Raw genomic sequence first — 9813 nt, 5'->3', positions numbered from 1 at the left:
AGAGGATGAGAACTAGTAGACTCCAATCTTCTCCATAACCCATGTGACCATCACCAATTCTACCTGGCTGCCAGTGACATCATTCTGACCTTAGTAAGGAGAGCTGTGTTGCAGAATGCAAAACACTATTGGAAAGCGCATTCCACAAAACCATGTCTAAGCTGAGCCCTAGAAAGATTACTCAGGAATCTCCTCTTCCTGAAAATACCATCTGGCCTCCAGTAGACAATGTAAACCCAAGCCAGACCCCTCCCCTGGTGAAAGGTGCCCAGGGTGAAGGGCAGGAAGCCGTTCCTGGCCATCTTCTAAGCCTCCACCCTGCCCTGCTGGTAACTTGGCTGCCTCAGATGCACCTGCCTGTTTTGATTGTCCAGGAACTAGAAAAATAGGGGCTGTAGCCATACAGATGTTCCATATTCACAAATCTACTTTGTTACTATTAAATATGGCCCACTTCTGAATTTTTCCCAAATCAATTATCACAAGACAGGGCACCGTGAAAAGACGCTTTACCTTAATTAAGTTTACTCCCTCAGCAGCCTGCTCTTTGGCCTCCTGGGCTGACTGGCCATCTGGATGGAGCATGTGATAGAGCTGGACCAGGCTGGTGGCATCATCAACTCTGAAAGTGAACAGGTTAACGTTATGGGAGGAGGGAGGCCTCATTTGCTTCAGTCCCCTGAAAGTGTGCGCCAACTTCAAGCTAAGCTGTATTTCAGATTTCCCTCATGGCAGGGGGAGCTCGTTCAGGAAAAAACAAAACTGACTAATCTGCCTTGCCATGAGGTAGGCAGGGGGCTAATTTATGAGGGGAACATATTCTAAACATTGCTGTGTTCTTTTTGGAACTGGAACATCCTTTTCCAAAGAAGCAACATTCTATAAGGTTAGATGATGTCCAGGCCAGCCCGCTTCACCAACACTGAAGAGTACAATCCAACCAGAGGAAGAGACAGAGGGTCCTCCAAGTCACCTGCTGTTAGTGGCACACTGCTCACCAGTTTTCCCTGTGTGAATTAGTGAAGTACCTCTGTAAGGACCCCTAGAATCCCAAGAAAAGACCCTAGACCAGTAGAACACCCACAGGACGCTCTACTGCAGTCTTCCTAGTGAGGCAAACCGGAAGTTGAGCAGGTCAGACATCAGCAGCCTATCTTGACTGAATCTGAAATGGTTTGTGTGGAAACGCACTGCTGTCTGGGACTTTGGGCTGTAGCGCCCTCTGCTGTCCAGCCTGGGAACTGCACTCTGCTCACTGCTGAAAACAACCCAATGGGGTTCTGTACTCAAAGCTCCCTCCCAGCAGATTAAAGTTTACAGATGTCACCACCTTGCAGTAGAGAACGTTAATTTTCAAACTGAAGTATTTCTGGGTTGCTCTAATGCTTACGAGAGCATACGAATAGTAAGCTTGCTAAGTAGTCAATTCATAAAGGCAGCCCCCCATCACCCTGGGGGGGCATGAAGGGCTATATACCTCCACCCCCACCCCCGCCTTCTGAAGTCACACTACCAGAGAAGCACTGGCCTGGCAGTCACCACAAACAATGCTCTATGAGATGTGGGCTCCACCCTAGACCACACAACGCACCTTCTGGTCCCAAATGCCTTGCCTGCCTGTGTACCCTTAAGTTAACCAGACTCACTTGTCTGATGACGTAGGAATTTTGCAAAAGCCAGGGTAATCCAAAGCAAAAATAATTTTTGTAAGTTAAATGACAATTTTTACTGGAAAATCCTGTAACTATTTCTACTAGAAAACGCCACCTGCTAGAGCTCACATCATCTTTATATTTCCTCTCTTAAGAATCTTGAAAGTGGGCTGGGAAGGTGGCTCAGTGGTAGAGCACTTGCCTTGCATGCATGAGGCCCTGGGTTCGATTCCTCAGCACCACATAAGCAAAAAGAAAAAAGCCAGAAAGTGGCACTGTGGCTCAATCGGTAGAGCGCTAGCCTTGAGCTGAAGAGCTGAGGGACAGCACCCAGGCCCAGAGTTCAGGCCCCATGACCGGACCCCAAAAAAGAAAATTAAAAAATAACAGTATCTAATAAATAAATTCAAAAAAAAAAAAGAATCTTGAAAGTTCATGGGTACCCAGGAGCACTGGTAAACCCAGGGACAGTCAGCACAGAGTACACTGTCCAGAACAAAGCCACTGTTCTTTCAGAGAACTTACCCCTTTGGGGCAAACAAAAAGCAGGCCAGGCGAGGAAAGGCTGAGTAATGCCACACATAATGAAAACCTCCATCGGCGGGAAAGACGCCGTGGCTGAACGTCAGATGTCAGATGTGCTGTTTTACTTACTCAGCCCATACTTACAAATCTCTCTGGATCTGGTCAATCAGCAAACCGTCAATCATTTTCTTATTGACAAAGTACCAGGCCATTCCACCAAAGTGCCTTGTTGAGCGTAACAGGTCATACTTGCCGTGTCTGTCTATGTCTTCATAGGTCTGGTGATGAATCTGTCAGGCAAAATGTACTTCAGAGACAGGTAAACAAAAGGGAAGGAGCAGCATTCGGTTTGCACTGCCTGGTGAGTGCTCGTGAGGGAAGTGAGCAACACCAGATGGACTCCAGCTGCCTCCACCTCACCAGTCCACCAGAGGAGTCAGGAATCGTACCACTCCTCTCAGCCACCTTAGCTTAGCAGGGGAGCCTCAGTAAAGAAGCGCTGGGCTAGATGACAGTCAAAACACCAAGCATGCCTGGCCTTGTCAGATCGAAGGCAGCCATACCCCAGGTCCCTATAGATCGACCACTAACAGGCCACCATCTCTTGGCCAATGGGAAAAATCTTTTTTCAGCTGAGCACCAGTGGCTCATGACTGTAATCCTAGCTGCTCAGCTAGGATCAGGGTCAGGCCTGGGCAGAAAACCAAGACTTATCAAAAATAACTGGCAGGGGCTGGGAAGGTATCTCAGCAGTAGAGTGCTTGCCTTGCAGGCATGAGGCTCTGGGTTCGATTCCTTAGCACCACATAAGCAGAAAAAGCTAGAAGTGGCACTGTGGCTCGAGTGGTAGAGTGCTAGCCTTGTCCCTGAGCTCTTCAGTTCAGGCCCCACGACCAAAAAAAAAAAAAAAAAAAAACTGGCAAAAAGCTGGACAGGAGGTAAGACTCAAGTGGTAGAGAACCAGCAAAGCAAATCCTGAGTTCAAACCCCAGTACAGCCTAAAAGTAAAAGAATCTACCCTTATCTCATGTTATCTTACTAAGAAATGTCCCTTCAGATCTCCTTCTAGATTGTTCTTCCTAAACAAGGACTCAGGTAGGGAATGCCTCTGTTTAAAAGGATTCAAAAGACCAGGCACAAGTCCTATAGTCCTAGCTATCTGGAAAGCTGAGATTGAGGGGATTGCAGTTTGAGACCAGCTTGGTCAGAAAAGTTTGCAAGAGCCTCCGCAAGGGGAAAGCTATACTATATTTATCCTAGCTTTGCAGCAGGACACCGCACTGAGGCAGGTCACCTGCACAATGCTATCCCAAAAGCAGCAAAAATCAGGGTAGGAAGCATGAACTCCAGTTCAAAGAAAAAAGGCCTTGAAAAGCCTGACCCAAGTGCCCTACGCCTGCCAAGGTCGCCTGTGATGGCCCATCCATCTTCCCATTCCCTGACTCACTGACAGGAAAACTCAGGTTGCCACCTGCTGCTCATCCACTTGCACCTGAAATACCTCTGCACTCCCTGCCAGGGTTCCCGTCCTCCCATGAACAGTCTTCAGTACCACCCTGAGAACATTTGGTGACTCATCACCTAACACTGTAGGCCTGACATGACGATTATTTGCATATTTTCCCAGCACCTGGACCCAAATAGTCATGCAACGGCAGATTCTGACACAACACCCCACCTAGCACAGGGCATCACCTATACTACCCATGCTACCACCTTACACATACAAGGCACCATGAACACAAGCACCGTTGTAAGACACACATGCAACATGGACAGTGTAAACAGCCTTGCTCCTGTGGGGTGCATTGTCACCATGTGGCCCAAACCTACCACCGACTTGCAGTGCAGCTGCCAGCGCACTCAGTTCTCCAAGCCTCAATTCATCCTTAAGGGTTGACTGATAAAATACACACCCAGCACGCATCTGTACTCAATAAGTTTTCAGACACTTCCCCATTTCAAGAACTCTAGACTAAAAGTCTTGCTCTAACAGTATTGAAGCCATGTTGTAGAAGGTATAAAATGCACTCACTTGGATATACTCTTTGGAATCTGGTTCAAATTGGGCGACACAGAGATTGAGGACATCAGCGTGCCGGTCCTGGTTGTACATGGTCTGAAATCACAGACTGGGATCAGAAGGAATTCCACAGTTTACACCCTACTCGGCCCACCCAGAGGCATAAAGAAACAACACAGGCTCTCCAACGGCCACATCTGGATTCAAATCACACATGAGCCAATTGTGAGAGGTGGCAGCTGTTCATACTACCATTAGAATTCACACTCATCAAGGCAAACTGCCAAGCACCAGCATCCACAGATCATCCCCACTGAGCCTAGAATAAACAGCTCACATACCTTAATGTTCTCTTCCTTGAAAATTACTGGTGGCAGAACTCTTCGGCCTTGTTTTGGGAAATAAATTTGTATCATCCGGTCCCTTTCTTCCCAAGAGGCTTTGCGCAGTGTGCCACTTGGTTCTCTGACAACAATAAAGCGCTCCTGAAGTGGAAAGCATGATTGGTGATGAGTGTGAGGATTTAGTTTAGCTCCTGTGTCCCACGAAGTCACTAAGACTGGTTTGCAGTCACAAATATAAAATGCAACTGGAACAAAAATGCAAGGTACAATCAGGGACTCAGCAATTGTACATCCTGAAGGCACGGCGAGGTGTGATGCCGCTTTTGCTGGTCAGGACGCACACCCATCTATCCAAAATGAGAACCAAGAATGTTTTGTTCTAACGTGAGAGCAGTGCCTGAAATGATGCAACTAAAACTGACTTGAGCTGGAGCTGGATGCTGGTGGCTCACACCTATAATCTCTGAGGCTGAGCTCTCAGGATCACGGTTCAATTTAAAGCCAACCCAGGCAGGAAAGTCCGTGAGACTCTTACCTCAAACTACTCAAGCCGGAAGTGGCGTTGTGGCTCAAGTGGTAGAGCACTAGCATTGAGCAAAAAGAAGCGCAGAGACAGTGCCCAGGCCCCGAGTTCACACCCTAGGACTGGCAACAACAACCTGACCTAAGAAGGCGCTAGGGAAGTCTGAGGGGTAGGGAAATAAATACAGTCAAAGTCCTTCATATGCAAGCATGAAGCCAGAATAATAAAACCCACTAAAAACTGTCCAAAAGGAGGAGATTTTTAAAAAGGAGAGGATAAATTTGGTCAAAGTACATTAATGCATGTATGGAAATATAACAATGAAACTTCTTTGTACAATGTTAATAAAAAAAATGTTTTAAACCTGAGATCCACGCAAATCCATTTTTTTGGCCTGAACTCTGGGCCTGGGCTCTGTCCCTCAGCTCTTCAGCTCAAGGCTAGCGCTCTACCACTTGAGCCACAGCGCCACTTCCAGCTTTTTTCTTTCTGCTTATGTGGTGCTGAGGAATCGAACCCAGGGCCTCATGCATGCAAGGCAAGCACCTTCCCAGCCCCCCAAATCCATTTTTTTTAATGTGTGTGCCAGTCCTGGGGCTTGAACTCAGGCATCCTGCTCTATCACTTGAGCCTTAGCTCACCTTCTGGCTTTTTGCTGATTAACTGGAGAGAAGAGTCTCAAGAATTTTCCAACCCTGGCTGGCTTCAAACTTCTATCCTCAGATCTCAAGCTCCTGAATAGCTAGGATTACAGCCATGAGCCACCAGTACCCAACTAAGACTTTCATATTATTCCCTTTTTTCATCCCAGTGTCTCACCGGGACAGATTTTACCACTTTATAGTCTATGCTGGCTTGGGGATAAAATGAACAAATTCACTACCACAGTCTTACTTCTGCACTTCTGTGACACCACATTAAACAGTACATCAGAGATGCCAGCTGGTCCACTGGCGTGGTCTCTCCACTCCTCCAGCCACGCCCTACCACAAGCTCACTTCTTCCTGTGACACCAACACACACCACTATCTGTGCCATGCACCTGGCCATTTATAATGTACAAGATTCTGGACACCTCTCCAATACTGCCATGTGACCACAAAGGAGCAGGAAGAATGAATAATTCCTGGCAATAACCAGAACTCTCTTAAAAGATACATGCAGAGCTTTGCAAACTGCGAATAACCAGTACATACCTGCTAATGCATAAGTGAAGCAGATGGCAGACCCTACCTTCACAGAAGTGTGAGTCTCTGGATGTGTTGGGAGGATAAATTACAAATTTCATCAACGCTGCACAGAGTAGGTCAAAGCTAAACATGTGTCCCCAACAAGGATCCTGTGATCATAGTGACTCAGGAGCTTGCTCTCCAAACCCAGCAGCCTTTCATCTCCTAGTGCATTTTGAGTAAACTGTAAATTACCCTTTTTATTCTTTATGCTCAAGGCTCAAATACAAAACGCACGCATTGGAAGTTCTGGTTAGTCAGGCACCAGTGGCTCATGCCTTTAATCTTAGCTACTCAGTAGGCTGACATCCAAGGACCAGTGTTCATAGCCAACTTTGGCAGGAAAGTCCAACAAACTACTCAATAAAAGTGGAGCTGTAGCTTACAAAGGGATTGAGTTCAAGGACCAGGACCAGCATGCATTCTTTCGAACTGGCAATCAAAGGAAGATGAGTACAGAATAAAAAGCAGTGGTCTGGGATCTGGAAAAGGTGGCGCAGTGGTAGAATGCTTGCCTTGCATGCATGAGACCCTGGGTTCCATTTCTCAACACCACATAAACAGAAAAAGCTGGAAGTGGCGCTGTGGTAGAGCGCTAGCCTTGAGCTGAAGAGCTGAGGGATAGCACCCAGGCCCAGAGTTCAGGCCCCATGACCGACCAACAAACAAACAAATTGTGGTCTGAAAACTATCTGAAAAACAACTGTCATTCTTATTGCGAACTGAAAATCCACTGGAAGCCTTCGATCTTAGCATCAAGAAATACATAGGAAGCTGGGCGTGGCAATGACACACCTGTAATCCTACTCAGGAGGCTGAGATCTGAGGATCAAGGTTCAAAGCCAGCCAAGAAAACAAAGTCTGTGAGACTCTTAGGTCTAATTCACCACCAAAAAGCACAAGTGCAGCTGTGGCTCAAATGGAAGTGTCAGCCTTGAATGGAAAAGCCAGTGGATAGCACCCAAGGCCTGAGTTCAAGCACCAGTAACCACCCACTCCCCCACACCCAAAATCAGTCCACTCAAAAGTCTCAGCAGAGGAGATCAGTATAACTTAGGCAAAAATAATTTCCTTCCAATAGTGCCTTGTTGTTTTTGTCTATGTGAGGCTTGTGGATGGGTTCTGTCTGGCTGTAAATGCTTTTTTCTAACTTGGCATATCACACTAAAATTTGAAGGGAAACAGTAACAATGACGTGCACTAGTCTGCACATCATGTCCTTATATTTTATCTTCCAGAAGATTCTGACCCAGTCCCAGGAACTCTGGTTTTTAAACTTTAGAGACTGGCAGGTCACAGCATCCCTCAGCCCCATGGCCAGGGGTATTTCAGACGAAGATCGCTGTGCCATTAGGCACACACTCACCCGGTGTGGTATGCTGTAGGATATATCAGTAAACACATATCTGTTTGTTTCTGTTCCTTCCAAAATCTTGTCCTCTGCTAGTACGTCATTTATTGGTGTTCGTTCTTCCAGAACTGGTGGCATTTTTAACTGTACTCTGGCTACCTCAGTCGCCTTCCTGGTCGCCTACAGAAAAGAAATGTTTAAGGAATGTCAGCAAAATGACAGCAAAAGAATTTGTAGCCAGATACATGGTCTCCCTGATAAGTGGATGTTAAATCCAAAATGTTAGGTGATACGACAAAATTAACAGGACTTAAGGAAGAAAGAATTTCCACTCATCTGGTTGAATCACTACTAAATAACCCCACACTGCTGATCACATGTATGGTGTATATGTGTACATCAGATGGGAACAAGGAAGACGACACAGAACTAGAGGGAATCAGGGAAAAACATATAACAGCGGGACCCATCAGTTGCACTGGACATTGACCAAAATGAACTAAGCAACTCAATGGCAGCGATGGGAGGGAGGGAACAAGTGGGAAAGAGGGAACAGCTGATGCTATGCAAAACAAAAGAAATGTACATATCACCCAATGTGGAAGAAATAACTGTATCACAAACCTCATAGAAATCATGTTATAGACCGTGATAGACAATTTGCTCCAGGAAAGTTAGAATGTGTTTTGTGACTTTCACTGAGCATCACTATCCCACAATACTGGGAAATTTAGGAAATTATGTAACCACTTAATCACAATAAAAAATGTGAAAAAAAAAAAAAAGAATTTGTAGCTAGAGATGGGTGAGTGCAAAGCTACACCTGAGCTGGTGGGCACTGGCCCCAAGTGCCAGCTGTAGACTTAACCATGTGAACAGCAGAGCAATGCAGCGTGACTGCACCAGGATCGTGGGCTGCCCATATCCACCTCCACTTGCTGGGAAAGGAGACACTAGGTAACCTGTAGGAAGCCGCAGCCATGGGCTTTGCTTCATGTCATATTACTAAAGCAGTCCTGTCCGAGAGGAGGAAAGGGGACTCTTCATATGATCAGCTATTGGATGTTTTAACTTTCTGCTGTGACTACTAGTTGACGTGTTCACATGTCAAAGTGTAGTGCACAAAGGACTCAATTGCCATAGCTCGAAGAGTGGTGTCTGACCAGATGCTGCTCAGTGTGATCTCACAGCATCACCACAGCTCATAGATATTTCTCCTGAAGGAACTTAGAGTGGACAGGGGAAAGGACGCACAGGCTGGGATGGGGCGGTGGGGAGACTGTTTGGACCCCCACACTTCACGAGCCCTTGAGTCTGCTCAACTAGTTATGCTCCTGCCTTCTATCAGCCTTCTACTCACATTTCTTGTTCTGTGCCTGGACCACCAGTGCCTGAGGAAGGGCAGCTGTGTTAAGAATATGTGGAAGCCGGGCTGGTTAGGTGGCTCAGTGGTAGAGTACTTGCCTTGCATGCATGAGACCCTGGGTTCCATTCCTCAGCACCACATAAGCAGAAAAAGCCAGAAGTGGCGCTGTGGCTCAAGTGGTAGAGCACTAGCCTTAAGCTGAAGAGCTGAGGGACAGCGCCCAGAGTTCAGGCCCCATGACTGGATGCTTCTGGAAATCTTTACTCCTTAAAGAAAGGCATTCTGCCAACATCTGTGTTCACGTACCTCTTCCAGCTGTGCCTGGGTCATCAGCTTATAGGTTGGCGGCTTCAGCTCTTGTATGGCTGGCTTAAAAATCTTCTCCAGGTCCAAGCCTGTCATCTTGATGAGGATACTTTGGACTTCCTCATCCATAAATGTTGGTTTCTTCATGTCTGAGCTACCTGACTCTGTGGAGACAGATTTTAGCAAATAACACTATGGCAACTATGACAATCTAAGATCTCCCACTGACACAGAATGTATGGCCTGCTGTACCCCATTAACCTGTTTAAAACATTCATTCCCACTGCCATTTTTCTAGTCAAGACCATTCTCAGCCCTTGCCTTAGTCTCCCTTACCTCTTTCTGGCCTCACCACAAAGCACAGATTACTTATTACTAATCTCCCAAAAAGAGCACCAAGCTGGGTTCTCCTGTTTGAAACACGCCAGTGGCTTCCAGAATCACTCAGAAACAAGCTAAGGCGGTCTGCTCGCTCTGCTCGGCATGCTCTCTGC

General features: G+C 46.6%; 1 protein-coding gene across 2 annotated transcripts in view; it reads right to left on the bottom strand.

Annotated features, from left to right (window-relative positions):
* The window catches only part of Mrps22 (mitochondrial ribosomal protein S22), a 70246-nt gene that overhangs the window by 772 nt on the left and 59661 nt on the right, over nucleotides 1–9813 (bottom strand). For both annotated transcript variants that reach the window (XM_070005507.1, XM_070005506.1), the window contains exons 2-7: nucleotides 9320–9483; nucleotides 7663–7827; nucleotides 4542–4685; nucleotides 4213–4296; nucleotides 2322–2467; nucleotides 514–622 (exon numbers count right to left, since the gene is read on the bottom strand). In XM_070005507.1, the coding sequence (XP_069861608.1) occupies nucleotides 514–622; nucleotides 2322–2467; nucleotides 4213–4296; nucleotides 4542–4685; nucleotides 7663–7827; nucleotides 9320–9466 (795 nt within the window). In that variant the 5' untranslated portion in view covers nucleotides 9467–9483. The remainder of the gene's footprint in view (nucleotides 1–513; nucleotides 623–2321; nucleotides 2468–4212; nucleotides 4297–4541; nucleotides 4686–7662; nucleotides 7828–9319; nucleotides 9484–9813) is intronic.

The sequence above is a fragment of the Dipodomys merriami genome, unplaced genomic scaffold (genome assembly GCF_024711535.1).
Source record: "Dipodomys merriami isolate MVZ:Mamm:240054 unplaced genomic scaffold, mDipMer1.0.p SCAF_68, whole genome shotgun sequence".
Classification (NCBI taxonomy): Eukaryota; Metazoa; Chordata; class Mammalia; order Rodentia; family Heteromyidae; genus Dipodomys; species Dipodomys merriami.
The sequence above is the reverse complement of the archived record's forward strand: the minus strand, read 5'-3'. Positions and strand labels throughout refer to the sequence as shown.